The 27,488-nt window shown below is 39.4% G+C and overlaps 2 protein-coding genes across 3 annotated transcripts; both read right to left on the bottom strand.

Annotated features, from left to right (window-relative positions):
- Positions 1-617: 617 nt before the first annotated feature.
- On the bottom strand, positions 618-16,764 carry LOC130923019 (polyunsaturated fatty acid 5-lipoxygenase-like). Its single transcript, XM_057848389.1, has 14 exons — positions 16,553-16,764; positions 12,900-13,098; positions 12,742-12,823; positions 12,553-12,675; positions 12,381-12,487; positions 12,141-12,313; positions 11,903-12,049; positions 11,463-11,666; positions 11,318-11,404; positions 8,937-9,115; positions 8,040-8,161; positions 7,841-7,941; positions 2,163-2,333; positions 618-2,084 (listed from the first exon to the last, which is right to left on the bottom strand). The coding sequence occupies exons 1-14, from the start codon at positions 16,700-16,702 to the stop codon at positions 1,905-1,907; spliced, it is 2,025 nt and encodes a 674-aa protein (XP_057704372.1). The 5' UTR covers positions 16,703-16,764; the 3' UTR covers positions 618-1,904.
- A 2,331-nt stretch (positions 16,765-19,095) lies between these two features.
- Positions 19,096-27,488, bottom strand: slc25a16 (solute carrier family 25 member 16). Of its 2 annotated transcripts, none has more exons than XM_057848010.1 (9): positions 27,138-27,488; positions 26,842-26,976; positions 26,343-26,435; positions 26,149-26,282; positions 23,672-23,857; positions 23,539-23,605; positions 23,153-23,315; positions 23,008-23,076; positions 19,096-21,338 (listed from the first exon to the last, which is right to left on the bottom strand). In XM_057848010.1, the coding sequence occupies exons 2-9, from the start codon at positions 26,942-26,944 to the stop codon at positions 21,182-21,184; spliced, it is 972 nt and encodes a 323-aa protein (XP_057703993.1). In that variant the 5' UTR covers positions 26,945-26,976; positions 27,138-27,488; the 3' UTR covers positions 19,096-21,181. The 2 variants fall into 2 exon arrangements, with proteins under 2 accessions (XP_057703993.1, XP_057703992.1); XM_057848009.1 differs by having other exon boundaries at positions 27,126-27,485.

The raw sequence follows: 27,488 nt of genomic DNA, 5'->3' as shown, positions 1-27,488 counted from the left end.
TCGGGCTCTTGCGAAATACTGCTGCTGTGAAATTAAACTAGCTTCAAGTTGCTATAATTTCTCGCTGTGTATCTTCCCTGTAATGTTGTCGTACATGTCAGCGTGTCCTGTACGGTAATATCATTATCGCGTCACATCGAACTCTTTGAAAACAGCGACTTGTACGTTGATGGATATATATCGAGAGTGATGACTGACGGATCGAATCCCGGGAGCGACCGAGAGGCAAGGGCTGGGACAGACGGCGGACCGTCAGCTCGATCCCGAGATCCAACTACAAACTTTTTATCTGCAGCAACTTTTTTTAGTGGCGGGAATAGGCTTCCATAGATACGCTATTGGAGCTGGAATTACCGAGGACAGCGGGAGAAGGCCCGTCTGAATGCCACCGAGGGTCTTTTAATGTCAGGTGAAAGTTTGGCTTCCTTAAGCTCTGCTGTCTGATAACACATTCCTCGTATCCTCAACCTTCGTTAATATTTTTCTAATCATTTTATAAATTGTGATTTATTGACCTGTTTTGCACATGCACCAATCGTTTTAAATAAAACAATGGGATCATGTTGTCCAAATGTTTTTATTGCGATCATTATCTGCAATAAAAAAGAATGACATATGATTTTTGTTTATACGTACATACCTTTTATAGTATTTCCTTGTAACAACAAAATCCATGTCAGCCCTTCTGCATTCGGCAAATGTGATATAATGTGTAATTTCATCGCATTTTGGTCACTCAAGTGGCCAGCGTATCAATCTATACCTCACATCAACAAAGGCTTACAGGTTGTTATAATTTTGTCCACAAATGATCAACGAAGTGATAAGAACAATCATACCATCTAATCGACGTCGTGCTGAATCCATTTATGGAGATTCCGTGAGTTCCTCTGCTTTAATTTTGCAGTTTTAACTTTGTAAAAACACTACTTACTTACATATTACAACCGTAATTCATCTTGTTTTTTTCCTGAACCAAAAGTTCGAGGCAGACATTGTCCAAGATTGCGTCGCCCATATTTTGCTCAGGAAACTTGTCTATAGGGCTTTCAAAAACATTTGCTAATGATATTTTCAGTTTCCCTCGTGACATTTTGATGTACAGTGATCCCTAGTTCTTCGCGGTTAATGGGGACCAGAACCTGCCGCGATAGGTGAAAAACCGCGAAGTGGCAAAAAAACATTTTTGTGTGTGTGCTCAGTGTATTTATTTAGATTTAGCATTGTAAAGAGATACGTATAAGACATTTTTTTCTTCTTCACTTTTTTCCCCCCAAAGTATAAAAAAAACAAAAATAAAACTTATATATATACATATTAATAAATGGTTTTTAAGCACTACAAATGTAATAATTATGATAAGTTTTAAACATGTTTCTGTCCCACCGAATTATTTTTATACACGAATAAAGTAGAAAAATGTTTGGCTATATTTAATGCTTCATTGAGTGAGTCCACTCAAATCTGCTCAAGCTGCTCACTTACATACTATGAGTTGCCACAGCAACTGTTTAAAAGTGAAATAATGATTGATGCGTACGGCGCTTTGAAGTTCGCGTCTCTGGCAAGATCAAACCCAAACATCTGTTAATCATCGTTAATTTTAATAAGCAACTCCAGTGCACTGCCTGACCAACAAACAGCAGGGAGAGGGAAGGAGAGTGAGACTACGTGCTTGGCTCGCAACAGCTTATCTGTATTTATTGATTTTTTTCATCGAAAAAAAACATCCGCGATGGACTGAGGGCGCTAATTTTCAAGTGCGAAGTAACGAGGGATCACTGTAGACCATTTTTCTCAATTTGTGTTGTGAGACAAAAATTTCCATCATTTTGGTGATGTCATTTAAAGGTAAAACTGTCTTTTTATTGTGAAAATTGGGCAATATTTAAACGAGAACATCCTCACACGGCGACGCTGTTGGGTATCTTATCGGGGGACATGTTGTAGTAGGGCAGTTTCTTCCTCTGGTTCCTTGTTTTGATGGCACTGCTGATGTCGGCCAAGCTCTTCCGGAATTTCTCCATGGCTGCTTTCACCGGCTTCTCGATGAAGTGCTCATCCGGGTACGTTCCCAAGTAGAGCTAGAGGGTGTGAGACGTTTAGGAAAGCTTAGGCAAGTCTCCTAACCTAGCTATGATGAAAGGGATTTATAGAGCCACCTCGTTCTCCTGGTACTGACTGAGGGCCCAGACGGCCCCCAGGTGCCAGCTGGAGCGCCCTCGGTCCGGGAGGCTGTTGATGATCAGGTCCACGTCGGTGAAACCCTTCTGCGTTGGGGGAGGTCTACGCATGGTGGAGGGGGCGTTGGGAATCCAAGAACACCAGTCGTACTTGCTCGGAACCACATGTGACACTTGATGTTATTAGATGTTTCCTTTTTTTTTTTTTTTTTTTTTTGTGTTATCTGATTGGCTGCTATTGACAGCACTGGACGTCCAGTTCATTTTGACTAGCAAAGCGCAGATGAACAACTCTCCCACTTCAAATGGATTGGACGTCCTCAATGGCAGCCAATGCGTTATGAAATAAAATGGGTTCTTCAAATGGTAGAGCGCTCACTTAGAATGCGAGAGGTCTTGGGATCAATACCCACATTCTCCACCTAACTACCTCCGAATAAACCTGTTGAATTTTTTGCAGATGAAAATATTTTGAGTATTTGTCAACTAAGACTAGATAAATACTGTTTGAGTATTCGTCAACGAAAACTAGACGAATACCAACAAATTTTGAAATGACTAAAACTATTAAGCATTTTGTCCAAAAGACAAAGACGCAAATAAAAAGAGCTCCCAAAATCAACCCTGCAGTAAAGAGAATATGCATTAATTGAAAAATTAAAAGAAAAAAATGTTATAATTTTTTTTTTTTAAATGTGGGTCCGGTATTAGGGGCAGTTTACATGGCGAATCTGCGAAATGACTGTGTTATGGAGTGGCCTCGCGTGCATATGGTGTCGGCGAAGACGGAAGGCGAACACGAAAAATTCTGAATCCTGCCTCCAAAGTGGAAGAATTTGATTGCGGGGGATAGAGGGGGGCTTCCTCCGCATGCATATCAAAGGCTCCCGATAACATCAGCACTCGTACACATCAAATTGGGCGTGCACAGCGGTGCTACTAAACATTAAAACTGGGGTTGCGCCGATCATGTTTTTTTGCTCCCGATCCGATCCCGATCGTTTTAGTTTGAGTATCTGCCGATCCCGATATTTCCCGATCCGATTGCTTTTTTTGCTCCCGATTCAATTCCAATCATTCCTGATATTTTTTCCCGATCATATACATTTTGGCAATGCATTAAGAAGAAAATGAATAAAACTCGGACGAATATATACATTCAACATACAGTATATAAGTACTGTATTTGTTTATAATGACAATAAATCCTCAAGATGGCATTTACATTATTAACATTCTTTCTGTGAGAGGGATCCACTGATAGAAAGACTTGTAATTCTCAAAGGATAAATGTGACTTTGTATATTGTGACTAAATATTGCCATCTAGTGTTTTTGTTTAGCTTTCAGTAAATGATACTGTAGCCATTTAACGGTTCTGCCCAAATGCATGATGGGAGGTATTCCTGACTGTCTCAGGAAATTAGAATATTGTGTATTCTAATTTCCTGAGACAGTCCTGTATATATACACAGGACTGTCTCAAACAATTAGAATATTGTGTATTCTAATTTTCTGAGACAGTCCAGTAGTGGCACCAATTGATATATCTTCTCTGCGTTGGCAAATAATACATGGTGTTAAGAAAAAGATCAACTACTATCTTTCTTCCCCACATTGCTTCCCACGATAGTCCTAATTATTGAAAGGGGGATTGTAAGGCTTTAGCCAATTAAAAAAAGGTTCTAAAGACTGCCAAAACTCACTCTACTCATCTTACGCTGTCTATTAGCTCTATATATAGGTGAAATGGCGCCATTATAAATTGAATGCGACAATACGTGAGTGGCTCGTGCAGCGCATGCGTTAATTGCATTAAATATTTTAACGTGATTAATTTTAAAAAATTAATTACCGCCGTTAACGCGATAAATTTGATAGCCCTACTTTAAGCCAAAACTAAAGACTCTGGATGAGTGTAAGACATTTTGTCTGTAACGTTAAATACAATTAGAAAACGATTTAATTAATAAAAATATATATATTAAAAAAAGGCATGTCCGATATTTTTTTGCCGATTACGATACTTTGAAAATGACGTGATCGGACCAGATCCCGATCGATTGGGACATCTTTAATTAAAACAGCAAATATGGCGGAGTGTCGGCTTTAATTTCTTGTTTTAATAATATTTTCAAATTAAATATGTTGAATGTTTCCGTTTTTGTGCCTTTCTGAACAAGAGAAAAATGCCATTGCTTCGAGTGGGCAGTTATATTTTTTTTCCACGCTGAGGAACTTTGGTGGGGTCAAAGTGCATCATTCACTGTCGCCTTGTAAATCTGCACTGCCCCCTAGGGCCTGGCATGAGTACTACATCGTTTTCATGCGGAATTGCGACATTGTTCGAATGGAGACGGGCCCATATAAATGCAAATTTGAAATTTTTTGTATTCTCGGAGAGTCACCATGTAAACGGCCCCGTAGTTGGTGCTACAAAGTCGGGTGTTGGAATTGCTATTGGAAACCAAAAAAATGGCATCGGTGCAACACTATTAGGAAATGATTTACTACAGTATTTTGATTTCACGGTAAAAGAAAATGGGCAAAAATCAAAAGCCACTACTTTTTTCTCTCCCGCTTTGAACCATGCGCCTTACAGTTCAGTGGGCCTTTTACGAATAAGAATTTTTGCAAGCTAATTTGCTGCATGTCTTTTAGTGTATATATACCATATTCAAAGCCATATTTTTTACTTGAGTAGATTTCTGAATATGAAACATTACTCTTACTCCGCTACTTTGGGTCACACTAGTCGTTACATTTTTCCTCTTTATTCTATATATTAGATTTTACTTTTTTTTTCAGCGATACTAACAGTAGCTCTACCTGTTTCACCAATAAGACATCGCAACAATAATCACATGACTCCATTATACCAATCAGACTCAAGCTTGCCGTTCTATGATCAAGCTGGCCTGTTCAATCACGTGGTGTTTTTAAAGCTCGGTAAAAAAATTAAGCATTTGACAAAGAGCGCTGCCCTCAACATGACTCGAAAGTGTGAATTTTAATTTCTCTCCCAGATTTGATTTGGCATCGATTGACACGGAATACCAGAGATAAGATCCTTTTAATTTCATAATTGCAACTATTCAACTATTCAAACTAGGAACTATTTTTTCCACTAGAGGGTACCCATGCTCTTTGGATGAATGATACTTCAGTTATGCAGATTTTTTTTTTCTCGCCGGAATTCAGGGATTTTTTTTTTTTCTGACTTTTTTTTTTTTTTTTTGCTTGATGCAGTTATGTAATAGGGTATAGTACAGTATAATACTAAGAGTTCATATAGATCAGGGGTCCCCAACTGCCGGGCTGCGGACCGGTCCCGGTCCGTGGCGCATTTGGTACCGGGCCGCATAAGAAATAATCATTTATTAACGACTGCATATTGGCCAAATTAACTTTGGCCTGTTCCCCTTAACACACCAGTATCCCGGTCTACTCTAGATATAATACTACAGGATGGAATGTCGTCATAGAAATCCCTTGATTGGACTGCTAGCAGTACATCTTGTTCTGTATATCTATGTGCGCTTGTCCTCGATAATAATGTCTGGCGTAGGGTGGGTGCATCACATTTGTTCCCGGTGCTTTTGCATTGAAATAAGATCGAAAAAGAGGGGGTCGTCTTATATTCGCGGTCTTGACATAATACCCATTCACGACGCTAGATGGCGCCAGATATCATTGAAGCAATGTTCTGTCATGACTGATCTCAGCTACTCTCCCCATTCTCGACGCTAGATGGTGCCAGATATCATTGAAGCGATGTTCTGTCATGACAGATCTCAGCTACTCTCGTTTAACCAGTTTGCATTACTTTATTGCAATGTTTTTACTTATTCAGATTTGTTTCAAGACTACAGTTACAGTTAGACTTTACTTTGATGGTTAATGCAGTTATTGCAATTTTGTTGTTTTATCACAATAGATTGGTTTATTTACATTTCAAAAACCAGAAGCCATTCATTTACGAATGTGATTGCACTTTAGTTAACATATTTAAATCTTCAGATATTAAGATTTGAATGAGGCAAAATAACATGCTTTTTCTCTCATATTGTTATAATCATTTGTTTCGGATGTACTGTAATTATTTTCTGTATAAAAATTAATTTGGTGTTCAAAAAGTCTTTTTTCAAACTTGAGTCTTGAAAAACAGGGGGTTGTCTTATAATCAAGGCCGTCTTATATTCGGGCCAATACGGTAATTAGCCCCCACACTAGAATGACTGAAAAACAGACGTCTTTGGACAGATTTTTTACGGGGAAAAGGGCACATGACGAGCCAGAAGAAAACAAAATCTACGCAATTTCCCAATCACCCACAAACTGCAAAGGAGTGGATTCGTGACCCGTTTGTGAATAAACCGAGTGATTCGAGCATGTCTGTGCAACAGGAGGATCAATTTGTAGAGATCACAAATGACGGCGACCTTAAACGTACACTTGAGACAACAACTCTCCCGAGGTTCTGGATTAAAGTCATTCCAGAATATCCTGACTTCGCTAGGAGAGCATTGAAAACCGTGCTACAATTTCCAACATTGTATCTTTGTGAAGCGGGCTTCGCTCACTCTCCCATCAGACTTTGATTGGACCATCTCGTCTCAACGAAACAAGCTCAGGCCTCCCACTGATTCAGCAGGTGAGTTATTTGTACTTAACACAACGGGTCTAAAAACAAATGTTATTTTATATTTGCTGTATTTTTTTGCCGCACGTTGCCACTGTTCTGACAAATTTTCCATGCGCGTAACGTTAAAAATGGCCGCGAATGCAGCAATTCCAAAGTACACACTACAAACTTTCTTTTGATGGTTTGCCATGTTAGCTGCACACAACAACTGCACGCAGTGATAATAATAATAATCACATCAATCACTTAACGACTTCACTGTGTTGTTAAGCATTAATTTACGCCATTTTCGTGTTGCACATCTATGGTTATGATGTAAATCGTTTTTTAGCACTGTTGGATAACATTGAGAGTCCAACTGAAAATAAAAGAGGGCTTTTTCAACGTCACAAAAGCTTTGGGAGCAAAGTTTTATAAGGGTGCAAAATTTCAACACCAGTCCATGAAAAAACAACCCAAATCACACCGGTCCGTGGTACAAAAAAAGGGTGGCAACCCCTGATATAGATAATGTGTTGAGAAAAAAAATCCAACATCGGAAGCAGTTAATCCCAATGTTACCCATTACTTTACGAGTATTTTCACCAAATCTATTTTTTACTTGTACTTGAGTACATTTTTTGGATGATACGTTTACTTGAGTAATATTTTGAAGTATCGCTTCCGTTACTTGAGTAAAATTTTTGGCTACTCTGCCCACCTCTGACCGTAATACACCCGTAATTAAACGTTTTGGAAAATTTTCTCATCCAACAGAATGATGAAGCAGGTGTCTAAAAACCTTTTGACCGTAGGTATACTATCTATACACCTGTAGTTTATAGTCCATTGCATCTTACAAATGAAAAAAAATACAAATTTTCTCGTAAAATACGATTAGTCAGGTGCAACTTATAGTCCAAAAATGATGGCAATTTGACTGCACAACGTGCTAATTATACTAGTACATGCATGACATTCAGAAAAACAATGTTTCCGATTGGCAGAAATGTTCTGCATCGGGTTTTACGTACTTGTCCGAAGTTGACGGCGGCATGTTGCGCGGATGCCGTGAACACGATGACGGTCAAATATTCTATCAGTTCTTCACAAGATTTCAGCTCAGTGGGGAACCCTGCAGCCAATTGACAAAGATGCCATCTTGTGAAAGACGCATTGAACAAATGCAGAAAGGCCTTTTTCCTAACATCCGACCTCATGAGTTGTACCTACCGCAGGAATCTGAGTTCTGCATACCGAACGTACGCACGTCTTTAACGAAAGCCTGGATTTCTTCGTCTCGCTGCACCTTCTCGTTGCTACTGTAGTAAATAGTGACCACGTCGGATACAAAGCTGCAGAAAGAAGACGGGTCAAGTATAAGGATGTCCCCAACCCGATCGAGAAAACGGGGAAAAAAGATGTTTTTTTTAAAAACTTATTTCTTTTTAAGTGTGAACTCACTGGCTGCAACTGACGATGATAGACGTCCAATCCAATTTGACGCATTAAACCGTCGACAATCAATCAATATGATTGGATTGGACATTTATTCCCGTCAATGGCGGTGAAGCATGATCACACTATGCCAGCGTTCCTAGTTGAAATATGTCTACAACTGTTCATTGCAATCAATGATTTAATGGCAAATATATGTATATATTTTTAGGGATTTCCCAATTGCATATTTTCAGAGTCACCTGATTTTGAAAATCTGCCGATACAGAGTAAAAAAAAAAAAATGTCCAAAAACCCTACAAACTTCACATAGTGTGACCTGCCTTAGAGTTAGGGTTAGGCAACCTTATTTTGTGCTGCACAACTGACTTGCTGAAAAAAAAAACAAAGGATGTGATTTTTTTTTTTTTCTTTGCTTCGTTGAAACTACTGCTTTACTAATAACCCTTTCATATGGCTGTAATGGTGGGATAGCTTTGTTCAAACTGGTGGGGAAAAAAAAACATTTAGATGTGCCCTACACCTCCAATACATTTCCGAGGTATCCGATCGGGACTCTTTATCGGCAAATCTTCAAAATCAGGTGACTCGCATGCAAAAATACGTGATGGGACCTCCCAAGTCGAGTGAAGAAACCGAAACACTGAGTCATTTTGTATTGATGGTCCTGACCTCTTGGTGGCCTCCCACACTTTGTAGCCATCGTCTCTGTAGAAGTAGGTGGGCAGTTCCTGCTCGCTGTCCACTCCGCGAGCTTTGATCATGTCGGGAAAGCAGAGAGATCTGAAGGTCAGGGTTTTGGTGGCCTTTGCGACCAGCTGCATGTGACCGCCTCCACCTGTGGCGTTTGCCTTGACGGCCGTTTAGGACACAGGAAACTTTTTTTGGGATCAGGAGCGACTAAGTGTTAACAATCATTATTTGCAAACATGTCAACTTTAGTAGACGAGCTATAGAGCAGCAGCAGCAGGCAGTGGGCGTCGGTTTAGCTTTCTTGTGGAACATCTGGTTCTGTTCCTTTTTTCAAGCAAATAATCCTTCATATCACGTTTATACACAAGACGCTTCACAGTTTCCTTCCACAGTCTCTAATGTGGTATCAAGAGCCACTTTGTACTTGGATTTAAGGCCGCAACAATTAATCCACAACAAATGGATTAACAACTGTTTTTTAGTTCATTCATTGTTGGAGGCAATGTTGACCTCGAAATTTTCCAGATTTTTTGAGAGGCCCTTAAGACCAAATATTCTCTTTTCCCCCCCCACAAAAAACTAAAGGTTAAAAAAAAAGGTTAATATTATTTTTTTATGTATTCTTTTAATATCATTTTCCTTTTTTTTCAATTATTTACATTTTTTCAATAAGAAAAAAATTTGAAAGATCAAACAAATCCTTTTTTGAGGCCCTTAATAGCAAATATAAATATTTCAGTTTACTTTGGGGGAAAATTAGGGGGACAGTGAATATTTTGTTTTTATCTATTTTAATTAAATATTAAATATGAATTACCATATTTTTCGTACTATAAGTTGCAGTTTTTTTCATAGTTTGGCTGGGGGTGCTACTTATACTCAGGAGCGACTTATGTGTGAAATTATCAACACAATTTTATATCATTTCACATGTTATTTTGGTGTTTTGGAGTGACACGGATGGTTTGGTAAACTTGTTAGCATGTTCTTTATGCTATAGTTATCTGAATAACTCTTAATACCTATGGTCATGTTCGCGTTCTGCCTTTGGCAATGTGTGTTCAATTGTATTATTGACTTTCTTCTGAAATACATGCTTTTAGTTTGTGGCGCTTTCACGCCCAAGTGGGGGCGCACTCGCACTTGTTTACGCGAAGAAGAGCGCTCACACGTTAGAAGAAGGCGGACAGCTACGTAGCGTCTGAGCGAGTGGGCGAGAGAGAGAGAGAGAGAGAGAGAGAGAGAGAGAGAGAGAGAGAAACACGGCTGCGAACCTACGTTCATTGTTTATGCTAGTAAAATATCTCTACAGAGACAGCGCCTGTGTGTATCATCTTTTCTGTTGTTGATGTTGTGTGTTTTCCACCCGCGATCGGACACTAAAAGCCAGTTATGTGGTTGTTTGAACGTTGTGCTAATGTGAGCGAACGCATGCTAACCGTTTGTGTCATTGCTGTAATAGCAGCTAATTATCATTTATTTACGTTGATGCAAACCTGTTTGGTGTCGAGGATGAAATAGATTTGTATTATTTCTATTTTAGTTTCACTCTTCAAATGATGGTGTCATAACGACGGCCAAAATAAAGTCAGCAAATTATACGGACGTCCATCATCGTTATTTGGGAGTTTAGCTCGCTGTATAGCCAGGACTGAGCCGTAGCGTCCTGGTGAGGACAGTACATTCGCATTTCGTTGTTCATGCATCATGTAACATTATTATACTTTACACTTATTTAGCATGTTGTTCTCTATTGTATTTTTATTTTAAATTGCCTTTCAAGATGACATATCTGTTCTATGTGTTGGATTTTATTAAGTAAATTTCCCCCAAAAATGCGACTTATACTCTGGTGCGACTTATATATGTTTTTTCTTCTTCGTTGGGCACATATGGCTAGTGCGAATTATACTCAGGTCCGACTTCTAGTCCGAAAAATACGGTAGTTATTTTGCATTTTCCTTCTTACAGCTTTTTAACGAGAAAATATTGTTTTTGTTGTTGAAAACAGTATTCCTTTTAAAATTAAAACAAACCTTTATAGAGTAAGTGACTATTTTTAGTTAGTTTTTTTTTTTAAATTATAATTATAAATGTCTTTATGAATAATCTTCAAATATTTTAAATTAATAAATACAATGACAAATTAATACAAGTTACAACACTATTGAGTTGTTATTGTAGTTGTTTTAAATTTCATTGTATTTAATGTACACTAGGATGGTTGAAATTTAATGCGCCATTGATGGCACTAGACGTCCAATCCATTTTGTCTAGGAGGGGACGAATGACCGACCCCCTCCCCCCAAGTCAAAATGCATCAATGGAAGCTGATCAGTAGGAAAAAAAAATATTCTCACCTTGTCAAAGATCCCACACTCACAGATGAGCTCTTCTCTGGCTTTGGTGTTAATGGCAATGGTGAAGCGGACATGTGGTATGAGTAGCTGCGAAGAAATACATCTTTCGCTTAGCTCAATTAGCTACTTAGTTTAGCCAGCTTACCTTAAAGACAGGGTGTACAGCAGGGAGCTGCCTGAACATGGCGATAGCAAACATCTCAGAGATCAGGTGTGTCCTTAGCAAGTGTGTGATATTCTGGTGGTGCTGAAAGTCAGCCGAGCGCACCCAAATTTTAGCCAAAAGCCAGTCGTAATGATCGTCTGTGGGTAGGAAGATGGGGTTGTTCTCGCCCGGAGTCTGACCCAACTGGGAAAGAACCAGAAGTGATGATTGGCAACTATTTGATTTAGAAAATGAAATAAGAAAACACGACACAGCATTGACCTTTTTTGTTCCAATTTATTTTTAATTTTTTTTTATTCTTTACATTTTTATAAATGACTAACACAAATAAGAAAAAAAACGGGACCACCGGGCCCTCCCAGTTCACAAAGATTGGACGTCTATAATGGCCGCTAATGAGTTAATACGTACCACCGTACCTGTATAGCTATTGGCACAGTCTTGTTCTGTGTGTTCTTGTACAGAAGACAGATGGGAGCTGCCAGGTACTGCAAGGTGCACGGATCTGTACAGTTGGGTTTGATGCCATCTAACACTTCATAGTCTGCCATGTATATGTTACCCGCCTGCATTACATGACATGACAGACAATGCCTGACAATGAATATTCTACCATCATTAAATCCATCTTTTTTATGTGGTCCTCAGATGCATCACCTTAACTTCATCTTCTAGACTCAGCTCCCTCTCCAGACTGAGAGCGACCATCTCATCGGTGACGGGAAATTTGTCGGGAATTTTGCCGATCTTTTGGATGACGACGGGATTGCAGCCGTTCAGGAACTGGTAGCCGAACATGAAGTCCTCTTTCCAATGTTTCATCACGTATTCTGAAGCACAAGTGTTCAAATAACATCACACGAGGTATACGGTTTCAAAGACAAATTGAAGGCCGACCTGAGATGGTGTTTTTGATTCTCAAAAAGATCCTCTCAAAATCAGCAAAGTCGCTCCAGGACGACTGGAACATGTGCATGAAGTGGTTGACGAACAGGTTCTCAATTCTGGAAATGTACTTTTAATCATCTGCTTAATTTCCAAGTGTCGTGTAATTTGAGGACATACGTACGCTTTACTGTAGTTTAGTACAAAATCCACTCCTTTCTCACTGTCAAACTGAATGTCCCGAGGCAAATCCCGATGTCTTTTTGCGTCGATGCTCATGGGAAAACCCGGCTTCCACTCCGTCCATCTAAACAGGGGAAAAAGCTTAAGGCGTTTGCTAACAGACGGTACGGTCAGATCAGATTGCGCGTACCTGTAGGATTTGCGTCTCATTTCCAGCTCGTTCTGTCTGTGCTGTTTAACCAGACTCAACTTATCATCCTGAGACAAGTGAGCTACCGAGCCAAAGGCATAATTAGAGAATGAAATGAAATTATGGTCACCTAACCTGGCCACTGTTTGTGACTGTACCTCTCCCATCCCGCAGCACGACTTCCTTATCGTCCACCAGCCAGCGGTAGCACGGGAACACCACGTTGTCTCCGTCTGGAGTCTTTACCGAGATGTAGCTGCAGTACCAGTCGTCTTGCACCCAGTACTTCCTCTTCTCCAGCTTCAACAACAAAAGCTCACCCAGGTTCTCATCCACCCTCACCAGGTAGGAATCCACCTGCAACACGCCCAAACATGCAAATTAGGAACTGCAAAACAACAGGCTAAAGATTGGAATCTCTTAGTCTCACCAAAATTTGATATCAAAACGCCGCTATTTATTTCCAATGGCGCTATTCCAGTGGTTCTTAACCCGAGTTTGGTGAGTCACTTTAAGGGGATCGGCAAATGTTAAGACACGAAGAGCCCAATTTTCGTATTCTGACTAAATCTAGGCAAAGTAGTATTTTAGACCAGGTTTTGGACTGGGTTGCCCCCAATTTATTCCATTTCTTTCAACTGCTAGTCCTCTATCTGACAGGAGAAGAAAGTGGTTTGCTCAGTGTAAGGTCGGCTCGTGCCGGTGTTCTGTTATGAGGAAATACAACAGATCTACAGCCAATGTTGACTTTTGACCTGTTTAAAAACCTGATTTCAAAATGCGAAGATTATTATATATTTACTTTAATCATTCGCTGGTCGCAATGAAGACATGCTTTGCTTACTATTGCTTGCAATTAAATGTTTTTGTCTTGAACAAACTGGTAGGATGATACGAACGGTGCCAACCAGCTGCTCTAGACAGCGGGGCAAGGACAGCATTGCTATGTTGGAATATTTTGACACACATGTATTAATTCCACCTACACGCACACACAAAGCGAAACAAATTCACTCGGTGTCGCTCTTGCTTTTAACCCCAATCCCTTTTGAAGTAAAATAGCCCTTTGTTGATAGGGCCATCCGAAATAAAAAGAAAAGGAACGGAGGGTTTCAGTTAGAACGATTGTGGAATCTGTATTGTGTCATCTTAATAATGCATTGTATAGCTTCCCTTCGCTCCTTGCAAGCTGTTCACTTAAATCAAGTGCCTTCTCTCCTTATTTTCTGTAATGTTTATAAAGATCCTTTCAAGGATTTGTATTTGAGCTTGACAATTTGAACAGGAATTTGTTTAGATATTAGTGTGCAACACATCCTCTCAGACTGCAAGGCTGCACTGACACAGGGCCGGTTCAGGTGGCGCCATGATAAAGTCCTGTTCAAGCTGGCCGAAATCCTTGAGGCCCATAGGCTTGAAGCTAACAACTCCAGCCCGCTAACATCACACCAGGGTATCCAGTTCATCCAGCAAGGAGGCAAGAGGCACAGCAGAAGTACTAAACAGTGGTCCCATCCTTTCCCCTGGAGGCGAGTGGAACATGAGAGTCGACTTGGACCGGCAACTCTATTTTGGATAGACACCGCCTTCGAGAGAAAGACGGAGAAATAAGCCCACATGGCTGCTGCATGTCCCCAAGCAGGCTGGAAGGCAACAGTTTTACAAGCAGAGGTCGGCTACAGAGGCTTGACAGGAACCTCGACCCAGCGGCTCATGGTGTCACTCGGAGTCACGGGAATGATACTGAGGAAAGCCTTGAAGGACCTTGCAGAGGAGGCAGAGCAAGGTAGCTTCTGGCTCTGGAGGAAAGCTTGAGCATGGGGGAAACAAGGAGCTTAGGACCTGCGTGTTCGCTTGATATGCGGTCAGGCTTGCACTTGACTCAGGGACTGGGACTGCCCTGCAATGCATGGTCCCTTGAGGCTCAGCCCATAAGCCAGCTGCAGGGAGTGGCAGGGAGACGTCCCTGTCACTGCCTCACCACCGAGAGATGTTCCTGGATGAAAGGGGCGAACATTGATAAGGGGTGGGTCCTGGCTGACGACCCTGCAGCGGGCCCACCGGCACCGTAGGAGGTGCGACAAGCAGTGATGTTCAGCAGGTTCCACCTACCTGTACTCCAATCTAGCCTGCTAGCATAGAGATATTGGTTTTGAATTTGAAAAAAAAAAGAAGCATCCCAAAGTGTTCAGTGAATAGAAATGTGAAACTCGTGGGGTCCGGTACCTTTAGCAAGGTTAAGACCCACTGCTCTATTAATTTCCATTGGAAAACAAATATCAACAGGGAGTGAGCTCGGAATGCCCCAAAAATCAAAAGGAAACCGAAATGAACCCATTGACTACAATAGACATCTAATGCATTTAAACTGGGAGGAATGGCTGTGAACGCTTATCTTTCAGTGCTGGAATTGGGAGGGGCGAATGGGATTGGACGTCTAACAACATCAATGAAAGTCCATGAGTTAACAAGGAAGTGTCCTGAAAAGTCCCCAAATGAAAAGGAAGTGACCCATGGAAGAGCAAAGCATCTTCTAGTCTTATAATTGCTCTTCATGACGATAGAGGGTGAGAAGCTTGGTCATCCGTGAGGGACTCAGTGTCGAGCCGCTACTCCTCAACGTTGAGAGGAGTCAGTTTAGGTGGCTCGGGCATCTTGTTCAGATGCCTCCTGGACGCCTTCCTGGAGAGGGGTTCTGGGAATGTCCCACCGGAGGGAGGCAGACACCCAGGACATGCTGGAGAGAGGGAAGTCTGGGCTTCACTGCTGAGGCTGCTGCCTCCGCGACCCAACCCCGGACTAAGCGATGATGGATGAATGGATTGATGGATGGACAATAGAGGTCGTGATGTTAGGTTTAACTAAAGATTACTTTTTGACTATTCATCCAATTTTGGCACTTGGATAAGGAAGGGGACAGGAATTGTTTATGACTCATCAACTTAATGGAATGGATGTTCCTGCATCCCTAGAAGAGACAAAGCCTTTGAAGCAATTTTTTAAGGCGTGCGCGCATTCCGGCAGCTGCCAACACTTTGGCAAATCGGAAGCTTCTTTCAGTTTAAACACAGAAAGGTGGGGCCACTGGACAATTAACAAGTGTACAAAGAAGCAGTTGTTGGCAAAATAGTCTTTGCGTAACATGGTAAGCATACAGCAGAAACCTATTTCAAAATAAATATAAAATGAAAAACTTTCAATATTGTAATTTGTATTTATTTAAAGGAAAAAAGCAATGTACAGTAAATATTCTCTAGTTATTGTCATGTAAGTAAACGAGTCATTCTCATTTTGGGTCAAGTAGGCCACAGTTTTAACAAGTGTTGCCTCCACATATGCAGACACCAGTTCTTAATGAATTCTGTATATTTAAAAAAAAAAAATAAAAAAATCATTTTACATTAGATCTATTTATAATAAATGACTTCCAAGACAAATCTATTCTAAAATAAAATGCATGTTAGTAAAATATTAATTAAAAAAAAAAAAACTTGTTCTGGCCCACAATATATATATATTTTTTTGCCTGCCATTGTTGGCAACAGATGTCCAATTCATTTAAACTGGAAGAATTAGCTGGTGGGCCCCCTCCCAGTCAAAACGTTTTGGACGTGTAGTGCCGTCAATGGTAGCCAGTGAGTTCAATGACTTTCATATAAAAGGTTAAGGCTCTGCAAATACCTCATTTATTGGTGTGCAATAGATTGGTTGAAATGTCAACCCTGCACCTTTTATTTGATCTTCCTCTTTTCAGCATCATACATCACCTTACATGCACCTTTCTGGCTGATCTTCATCTAGACTCACTTACCGCACCCCTCTCAAAGTCATTGTAAAGCGGCTTGTCCAGCAGAGTCCTCTCGCTGCATGAATGCGCGCCCACCAATGTGATGTAGATGTAATCATCCGTCCCCGCAAACCACTGGCTCCCCGTAGCGACGGTCACCGTGTACGACGGCATTGATGGAAACGCTCCAAAATATGCTTTTACAGATAAGAACAATCAATTCAGTCGCCCGTCGACTTGAATGCCGCAAGTGCACTTCTCAAATTTGCAGATGTCCTCACTTCTCTTTCACAAATGCCACAAAAATGCGTAACTCTTAAAAGCAGATGTAGGCGGTGTGCTACGGGAACAGCACTGACACTCCTTCCCTCGTTCACTTGCAGACTTTACAAATAAGTGAATAATTGAAGCCTTATACGAGAGGTCAAATTTACAAGTCAAATCTTTCTGCGATACTAAACAATGCCTAGTAGTATACGGGATATGCAAATATCAGAGTACAGCGGTCCCCATTTTGGACTGTGAGGGTAAATGTTGTGCTTCAGACCAGACTAGCCGACAAAATCCAGTAATATATACATATACGTATATAACATTTGAACCCGGAGGACTACAACCCCTAGCAAAAAGTATGGAATCACCAGTCTCGGATGAGCACTCACTCAGACATTTTATCATGTAGAACAAACTAAAATATAGAGCTTGAAAAAATAATGAATTAGTTCAAAAGTTCAACTCTTTAGCATTCAGAAACACTAAAAGAAATGAATAAAAAACATTGTGGTGGTCAGTAAATGTTACTCTTATAGAGCAAGTGCAGGGAAATATATATGGAATCACTTCATTCTGAGGAAAAATAGATGGAATCGTGAGAAACAAATAATCAAAACACATCTCTAGTATTTAGTAGCACCACCTCTGGCTCTGAGGAATGGACTTGAGTATTCTTCATCAATTTGGTGCAGACTCTCTCTGATTGCAGTTGCCAGATCATCCTTGCAGGTCAGAGCCTTGCTGTGGCCTCCCCCCCCAATTTCTACCGCAGGTTTTCAATAGTGTTGAGATCTGGGCTACTTGCAGGCCATGGCATTGACTGGATGAGTCTTTCTCCCAGGAATGCTTTAACAGTTTTAGCTGAGCCATGATGCATTGTCATCTTGGAAAATGACGTATTTTGAATAGAAGGGATACGAAATCTGTCTAAAATTTCAATGTAAACATGTGCATTTATTGAAGATTTAACCACAGCCATCTGCCCAGTGCCTTTGCCTGAAATGCAGCCCCATATCATCAAGGACTGAGGGAATTTTGATGTTTTCTTCAGGCAGTCATCTTTGTAAATCTCACTGGAAAGGCACCAAACCAAAGTTCCAGCATCATCACCTTGTCAAGAGTCAAGAATCTGCATTGGACAAGGTGTTGAGAGTCAAGAATCTGCATTGGACTCTCTTGCAACGCTATTGAAAACCTGTGATGGAAATTGAAGAAAAAAAAAAAAAGGTCCACAGCAAGGCTCCGACCTGCAAGGATAATCTGGCAACTGCAATCAGAGTTGGTACCAAATTGATGAAGAATACTCATCAAGTCCATGCCTCAGAGACTGCAAGCTGTCATAAAAGCCAGAGGTGGTTCTATAAAATACTAGAGATGTGTTTTTATTGTTATTTCTTTGTTTCTCATGAGTCCATATTTTTTTCCTCAGAATGGAGTGATGCCATATATATTTCCCTGTACTTGCTCTATAAAAGTAACATTTACTGACCACCACAATGTTTTCATTCATTTCTTTTAGTGTTTCTGAATGCTAAAGAGTTGCACTTTTGAACTACCGGTAATTCATTATTTTTTCAAGCTTTTTATCCGAGTTTGTTCTACATTATAAAATGTGTGAGTGCTCGTCCGAGACTGGCAATTCCATACTTTTTGCTAGGGGTTGTAGTTGTGAATGCTCATCTTTTAATGCCAGTGATGCTGGTAGACATCCCATCCATTGTGACTCGGAGGGGCGAATGAACGAATGAGTGCCCTATACAAAATATCATTGCATATACTGTAATTGACTTTCCAATACTGAGCCACAACTGGGCGTACCATATTCAATGGACGTCCTTGGCCAAAAGCACAGCTGTCCTAAGGAGCCTGATTTAGAATTCCCCTAAAAAAGGATGGGAAACAAAAAAATGCTTATTTTCAATGTATGATTATAAATATTCCAGGCTGGAATATTTAGTAAAAAAAGATGCCGTCTCCTGTTTTGCTGCCGCCATTTTCAAACTCACCACGGTTGAGGATTCCGCAAAAATCTGCGTCTACTTCTCTATAGAAAAAGTCCTGCGCTCACACACGCACGCACAACCACACACACATAAATGGGATACCTGTATTTACGAGCGTGGGCTAAGCTACTAAACGAGCGTATATCTGGGAATTTCATTTTATTGCTGACGCTGTGTTTTTGGTGCATCAACATGTTTTCCCTCCCCCTGCCACAAAAGTCAAACTCCACCTATGGCCCTATAATGGGTTAACAGCAATAGATCAGAGACATAAATCAATCAAGACAACAGTTTTGAATGGACTGAACAGGACATCATTTAATGTCAGCCCCTGTTTAAAAAATACAAAGTAGCCAAACAGACACAAAATAATGCAGTATTTACATCCAAAGGCATCTTTCAGTCATTTCTGAAAACAAATTGATCAAGTAGCGCGGCACATTGTACTTTAAAAAAAAAAAAAAAAAAATTGTTACAAGTATATCATATACAGTATTAAATATATTTGATGATTTCATGATTTCCTGTTGTTGATACTGGAGAAAAAGAAACATGCTTTGTGAAGACTTATGTAAGCTCATTGTTTCTTAATCGGAAAGACTTTTTGGGGTAAGAAAAAAAACAAATCAATGAAACGGCAAGTTTTTAATTTATGAAAAACAAAACATTACAGCTCAACATTTTTGATATAATTTGTGAAAAAATAAATTGCCACATTTGATGATTATTTTCATAATTTAGCTTTTTTTAAAAAAAAAAGTGTGAGGCCCAATTAACTTGGATTAAATGAACTAATTAGGCGAGCCATTGATCATCTATTGCTGTCAATAGCACTGAATGAGTTAAAAAAAAATCTGACATGTTAGATATTAATAAATTTGTTCATCCAAAACTGTAAACCAACTGCAAGCAACACTGCCATCCAGTGCCAGCATGGAGCTCAAATAAATAGTAAACAGTTAAAGTGCAATTGTTGGATCTACATTCATCTTAGATCCAAATATGGACATCAGCATGAAAAATCACAAATGCTGTAGATTACAAATGAATATTTGATTTTTGGCAAAAGAGAAAGCATTCACAAAGTAGTCAGTTTTTGAAAATTGATAAATAGACTGCATATAAGGCAAATATGCTGATACTGGCACCCCAAATATTTAGAAAGCTGAACTCTAAATATTGCAAACTTTGATTTCAGTTTTATCAAACTTATCACAAACAGATGTCATTTCCCCCCTCACATATAGCAGATCATTTGCTGACTTTAATATTGTTCCCAGCTGCCAGTTGTATTTACTGTAGTCATGAAACACAGGATACAGTACCATGGTATCTTGACTTTCCAGATTTTCTGGTGATCAGCTACTTGTTGGATATTTTGTCAATGAGTATTATTTTATCACCTGGTGGCTAAATGGTGCACTTCGGGAAAATAAAGCACAATTAATTAAAGCATTTAGTATAAACTCAAATTCTTTACATTATATTTAATAATTTTATTGCCATTTTTTAAGGTTCTAACTTTACATCAACATTAGATTGTCCAAATAAAATTGGTGATTTTAATAACGATACTTCGAACTGGAAATTGAACAAAACGCCAAGCGTTATCAACATGGCTTTGTTAAAAATTCTAATGTCAGAAATGCCACAAAATTTTCAAAATTCTATATTGTGTTATATGTAAACATATCGTATTAAAATGATCGTATTAAAATGACCCAAAGTCAAATCGAATGGAATTTCCGACACAAATTTGTCAAGATATCGCATTAATTATCATAAAACTGGTGTTGTTGTTTTTTTAAGTCCAATATTTTCCCATTTATTGGTTGTCTTTTATAATAGTATAATATAATTTCCATTTAAATTAATGTGGACAGATGATTTCTTTTAACATGCATTAATGACAAACTCAAGTCAAGACACCATTGTAATGTAATAACACTGAATTACATTTAAAAAATATGATAATAATAATAACAATAATGAGATAAATTGGGGTAGGACTAGATGAGGTTTTGTACTTTTTCTTACTTCTTGAATTAAAAAAGTCATTTTTGAACTGATTCTGGAAGTTTGAAGTTTTTTTTCAATTTCATTTTAAAAAATATTTGCGTATTTCCTCGGTTTGAGATCAAGTGAAAATACCCGTATGTGTAAACAAAAATGTAAGAAAAAAAGTTCATCAGGTTAACCTGATTAAGTAAAACCAATGTGACACTTAGATTCAGTTTAAATTTCTTCTGCATGAAATCGAGACATCCAATCGATTTTGACTGGTGGGAGCGAATAAACATTTGTTCATTATTCAAAATGGATTGGATGTCTAACGCTGTCATTGCCAGCCGATGACGTATCGGGTGGGCTTCTCCCTCTAGTTTAGGTGGAGTAGTTGCTTCATGAACTCATAGGTTGTGAAGGCCACGGCTTGAGACGGCACGCATCGGATGTAGTTGAGGGAGAGACCTCGGTATAAGCCGTTCTTGATGCCGTACTCCTTGTAGACGTAGGACAGTGTTTTGCTCAGGGAGCTGTTCCAGAGGAAAATATTGTATTGTAAACCCAACGGAATTTTCTCTCTAATTCTACAGTTTATAGTGTTAGTGTATTATAGGGTTGTTCACATATTGACCATAAGATGTCGTACTTGCACTGGAAAAAAAATGCCTCTTCAAAAATGAGAACATGTTTTTTAGTGACTTTTTTTTTACCATGGAGTATTAGGGCCACACACACACACAAAAATGGCCCTACGACAATAAAATTGGAATATTATGATGTCCATCTCGTCATATTATGATAATAGAGTTGTAATGTTTTAGGAAAAAAGCCATATGTGATCATAGTCTACGCCTATGTATCATGACGAGAAAAATTGTAATGTTGCGTAATTTCACGTCACCTTACGAGATTCAAATCTTAATTGGGGCTGTCAAACGATTAAAATTTTTAATCGAGTTAATCACAGCTAAAAATTAATTAATCGTAATTAATCGCAATTCAAACCATCTCTAATATATGCCATATTTTTCTGTGAATTATTGTTGGAATGGAAATATAAGACACAAGACGGACATATACATTCAACTTACTGTACATACTGTATTTGTTTATTATAACAATAAATCCACAAGATGGCATTAACATTATTAACATTCTTTCTGTTAAAGGGATCCACGGATAGAAAGACTTGTAGTTCTTAAAAGATAAATGTGAGTACAAGTTATAGTAATTTTATATTAAAACCCCTCTTAATGTTTTCGTTTTAATAAAATTTGTAAAATTTTCAATCAAAAGAAACTAATAGCTCGCCATTGTTGTCATCGGCGAGCGGGACGTCACATGGACTCCCTGCCTTTCTTCTACAGTGTCTTAAACTATGTAAGGTAGTGATTGAAATACACCACGAGGTGTCAATGGAGAGTTTTAAATTAATTAGAGATCTAGCCACGGCAAAGTCTGAGTAAGTTTTATGCGTATTTTGCATATCTATTTTGATTGGGAATGCCAATTCTCTTTGCATTGAGTGCTTATCTTTTTGTGAACATTATTTTTTTGGAGAGATAAGAATATTATTTTTGTTGCGCTTTCACTAAATGGTCCTGTAGAGACTTAACTGTTCTGGCCAAATGCATGATGGGAAGTTGGGCAACCATGACTGTCAGTGGTGGCTGCAAATGGAATATGTTCTGCGTTGTGTTCCATATAGCGTGTTAAGATCATCTCCTGTCATTCTTCCCCAAGTCGCTCGCCACAATAGTTATGTTTGTTGTGAAAGAGTTGCCAAAGTCTATGGCAATAAAAGGAACGGTCCAATGAACGCCTGTGTCCACTCACATATCACCGCCTTTTAGCTCTAAATGTGCAAAAACGGCGTCACTGTAATCTGTTTGAGGCAATACATGAGTGGGTCATTCGGTGCATGTGTTAAATGCGTCAAACATTTTAACGTGATTAATTTAAAAAATTAATTACCGCCCCATAGCACGATAAATTTGACAGCACTAATCTTAATATTCCGAGAATATTACGAGCTTTAAAGTCTGAGGTGACGAAGCGCTACGTACATAGAGTATTAGCTAAATTAGCCGTACTGCATCCATACATATGACAAGTGTTATTATTTTTTTGTTATTTGAACTGTGATGAGAATCGATACCAGGAGCCAAAAAATGCTTTTGATGCAAAGATAGTACTTACACACACTTGTGCGAGTCAGGAAGTACAGATCCTAGCTGCATCCTTCGCCGAGCTACGTCTAAAGGATAGCTGGTAGAACAAACAAACAAAAATACATTTAGCTCAGAGTGTGCAATCCAAGGTGGGAGGAGTATCCTGTGCTTACGATATTGTTTGAGCTATGGCGCCGGCAACGCCGCCGCACAAAAGGTTGACTTTGGTCTTGAGAACCAGGACCTCGGGGTTGTCCGAGGACGGTCGGCCCAGTCTTTCGGGGAAGTGTTTTAAGCCGAGACTTTTCAGAGTGCCGAAGGTGAAGAAGGAAAAACCTGCGAAAAAAAATGTGAAACGAAAATATCAACTATTATTGAGACCTCCAATTTTGGGACTTATTATTTAAAAATAACAGTCTTTATGTGGTTGGATTGAGTTTTTTTAATTGCCAAAGTATTGCTCCAAAAAGGGTTAAATGATTGAAAAAAATGTTTTAAAAACTTTTGGAAAAAGTCCTAAAATTTCTAAAGATATCATAAAGTATATAACCAATTTTACCTGCATAAGGAGCCATTCCAATAAGGGTCGGTGTAAGCCCCCGGTAGAAGCCAAAGAATCCACCTTCCTGTGCCATAACATGCAAAAAATGTGAAAAACTCTTTCCAACCAACCCCAGCATGAGCTAGCGCACCTGCAAATAAATCGTCTGAAAAGCGTTGCCAATTCCGGTGTAGCGATGCTCCCCGGTCACCTGAAAAGCCAGTCTGGCTCGAACCACGTCCAATGGATATGTACATATCACCGCCGTCATACCTGCCATGGATCCGGCCATAAGGCGGTGAATATGTCCGGAGATCCCAAGTTGCTTACTAAGCAACTGAGGAGGAAATTTCAAAGATAAAGACAGCATTTAGTGACAAATTTGAAGGATTTGTTCTACAAGGGCCGGCCCTGAGCAGAGGCGAGCTAGGCGGTCGTTTAGGGCATCACCTAGTGGAAGGGGCGCCAAATTGCTTTGGGGGAAAACGATACTTGGGGTTACTCGTGATGATACACCTCCCGAACTTTTTCTAACATATCAGGTACATTACAACATGCTACAAATAAAAAATATTGGAGGTGTAAAGATAAATTCATTTGAATCGGAGTGGGTCGTCGACTGCCCGTGTTTACAGCTACGAATCAATTCATTGATCCAGTAACTTTACCACCATTAACCTATTAACCTGCTATTTTGTGGCACTCATGAGGCGGGGAGGAACAGTAAACGGTTAACTCTGGTTGTACACAGAATAACAAACTTCCATCTTCTTCTTCCTTCTTCTTTCATCTTCTACGAACAATGACAAATAATGGCAGGGCATTAAATCAAAAGTCACGGTCTCAGTTTCAAAACGAAACTAAAATAATCACATAACATCAAACTAAATACATACCTGTCAAGTTGTACGGTTTTGGCATAATTTGTACAAGTGAGCACTGATTTTTAAATGTGTACGCCGTACGTTCAAAATCTGTACATTTTTCGAGCATTCCTTTTTTTTTTCTCCGTTCGGATTTTGTCACCGTTTCGGCAACGAGACAATGTGCGTCACTACGTTGGTTGAATGACGCGAGAAAAGTCAGAGACACGGAGAAAGGAGGGAAGAGTGTTGTGACGCTGTTGCAAACGCGATGCTAGGCTAGGTGGCTCCACTTGATGCTACACTAGATATATGCATATAGAACTAGATGTGAAATGACAGACTCGGCGTTAGTAAACAACCGCCATTTTAAACTGTAGACTTCTCAGAAAGGCTCTGTTGTAGTGAACCTCCCTAGCGTACCTAAGTAACTTTTTATCTAAAATACTCCTAAATCGGCAAAATCTTGACTTGAATCTATCTTTAAATGATGGAACAGTTTTAAATCTTTCACATGTCGAACGCAGACAGAAGGGAACTAATGCAAAAATGGGGCAACTTTAACGGTTGATTCACAAAATTAAATGACTTCCAAACATAGCAAAGGTTACTGTCTTATTTAAAAAAAAAAAAAAAGAAAGAAAGAAAAAAAAAAAAAGAAAAACATTAAAGGTAAAACCAGTTACTTTGCCAAGTAACTAATTCCTCTTACATTCAGGTAACTGAGTTACTAACTCAATTACTTTTTGGGAGAAGTAATTTGTAACTGTAATTAATTATTTTTAAAAGTAAGATTAGCAACACTGGTCATAAAGATGCAGTCTGCAGAATGAAAAGTGACGAAAGCGGAGATTTTATTCTGCCAATTTGTTGCCGAACACAATTTGCCTGCAACTATTGCTGATTATTTCTCAGAATTAGTAAAAGAAATATTCTCTGACTTAAAATATTGCATCGGTAAGTTAATTTTATCAACTGACCTTTTTCATCTATAATTGGACACACTAACGAACTACCTTCAAGTCAAACTGTATTGCGGGCTGAAGTGCAGCCATCAAGACATGATAGAAATTGCCAAAAGTGCTACATACAATTATAACAAAAGTCACTGTTAAATTTTAGTAATCATGATGTAGCTGGAGATATTGTTCTTTGATTGCACCAGGTTATATGTTACAATATTACCGATAAATTCATATTATTTTAAAAATTGAGTTTTATTTTTGTTTCATATTGCACACAATATATAACGTTGTAAGATTGGTCACCAATTTGTTAGGGCATAGGTCACTATTTGTTAGATTGCCAATGGCCTTGGGTTGACAGGTATGTAAATAGCATTACTGGTAATGAACGAAACAATTGGAACAGTAACTGAAGAAAAAGCACAAAACATGAACTTTGAACATTATTTACAGCAGTTTATTGCATGCTGGGAGGCACGCAACATGTTGTGCGACAACACTGTTGACAGCAGGTGGCAGCAGAGGTTGCCTGTCCCTCCCAAGGGAAGTAAAAGTTTACATTGAGCAGTGATGGCCAAATGAAGCTTCTTGAAGCAATGAAGCTTTGCATCCCAATGAGTCAAAGCTTCATGGGGCTTCCTTTTCTTAAAAATACAATATCTAAAAAACAGACAATAGTTTAAAAATATGTAGTCATTTTGGTGGGGATGTTGGGGGGGGGGGGGGGGTCACTTTCGCCCAGGGAACCTAGTCACCCAGGGCCGGCCCTGTACAGTTCCATAATAACAGAAGCACTCTACCTTTTTGTAATTGTCAAAAGCCATGAACTGGATCGCACCGTAAGGAAATATCCTCACCATCATCGCCCCGTTACCCTTATACAAACCACGGAACCCTTCTTTTTTGGGCACGGCTTTGAGAGTGGAAAACACGCCTGCGCACAAATAAGTAATGATTAGAAATTGAATTTTGTTCTTATTTACAGACATTTTACCTAAGTGTTTGTAGTGAGGATTCTGTGCTTGAAGCAGAATCTTGACTCTGTCCAGAGGAGCGATAGTCGTCTTGGCACAGCATCCTGCCACACCTACGGCAGAAAAATACATAAGGTGAAGTTTTTCGTGAAAAACGCTCTTTCAGTGCCATTGACAATGATAGACAGCTTTTAAAGATGAAATTAAAACTTTAAATGGGTTTACCACTAGTAGTCGTCCAATCCATTTGAAGTGGGAGGATGGCAGCGAATGAACGAATGTTAAGCCCTCCCACTTCAAATGGATTAGACATCTAGCGGGGTCAATGGAAGCCAATGAGCCAAGTTCTTGTATACTAATAATATTTCTGACATAAAGAACAATTTATAATTTCCGTGATGGCAATAGCAGAAGACTTCAACTTTATGGCTGCCGCGATTGATTGACTAATCTGCAGAAAGCACTTTTTCCTCATGATGTCTTCACAAGGCTCAAAAATAAGAATGTGTTAGGTCTTACCTCCAGCTATAAAGGAGCGAAGCCAGTAGTGGTCCCTTTTGGTTGGAGTGCTGCCGATGGTTGGAGGTGTTGAGACAGCAGGAGCAGCAGACTCCGATGCCATCCTGGCTGCTCACAAATGCACCACATGCGTAGCTGTCAAGCACAAATGCCCATTTAATCATTTTTTAAGATAGTGGGTATTATTCTTCAGCGTCATTAATCCTATAATCAAGACATGTAACATTTTTTTACACTACGTCAAGGTGTTAGAGCCAATAAAATGCAGACACTACTATACTTACGGCGTGACATACTTTACAGGAAGAAGGTCGATTGGCAATTTTTTCCCCAATAGATTTCTCCGCCACCTTCTTCTTCGACAAGACCCTAGCTGACAAGAGACGACGCTAGCTAGCGTAGCGAATGTTAGAGTCGCCTACTATTCATAATTTGACACCAGAAATACGGCATAAATAGAAGTTAGAACAACGCTTCCGCTGCTCACTTTACATGGAGAAAAGTGCCCTTCGCTCTTGGTTTACCGCCGCACGCCAATGACGCAGAGGTGACGTAATTTTGGCGCGCCTTGGCGAAATCATGTTTATATTTTAAGACTTATTTTTATAACCTTTGGGAAAGTCGTTTGCTTTCAATTTATTTATGAC

Source organism: Corythoichthys intestinalis, chromosome 10 (assembly GCF_030265065.1).
Source record: "Corythoichthys intestinalis isolate RoL2023-P3 chromosome 10, ASM3026506v1, whole genome shotgun sequence".
NCBI lineage: Eukaryota > Metazoa > Chordata > Actinopteri > Syngnathiformes > Syngnathidae > Corythoichthys > Corythoichthys intestinalis.
The sequence above is the reverse complement of the archived record's forward strand: the minus strand, read 5'-3'. Positions and strand labels throughout refer to the sequence as shown.

Excerpts from the sequence above, each read along its gene's own strand:
- slc25a16 (XM_057848010.1), bottom strand. The coding sequence starts at position 26,944 with ATGGCATCGGAGTCTGCTGCTCCTGCTGTCTCAACACCTCCAACCATC. Across the intron at positions 23,606-23,671 it reads TTCAGACGATTTATTTGCAG|GAAGGTGGATTCTTTGGCTT; the intron begins GTGCGCTAGCTC and ends GTTATGGCACAG. Across the intron at positions 23,316-23,538 it reads TGGAATGGCTCCTTATGCAG|GTTTTTCCTTCTTCACCTTC; the intron begins GTAAAATTGGTT and ends TTTTTTTCGCAG.
- LOC130923019 (XM_057848389.1), bottom strand. The coding sequence starts at position 16,702 with ATGCCGTCGTACACGGTGACCGTCGCTACGGGGAGCCAGTGGTTTGCG. Across the intron at positions 12,314-12,380 it reads AATCAAAAACACCATCTCAG|AATACGTGATGAAACATTGG; the intron begins GTCGGCCTTCAA and ends CTTGTGCTTCAG. Across the intron at positions 12,050-12,140 it reads GTCTAGAAGATGAAGTTAAG|GCGGGTAACATATACATGGC; the intron begins GTGATGCATCTG and ends CATGTAATGCAG.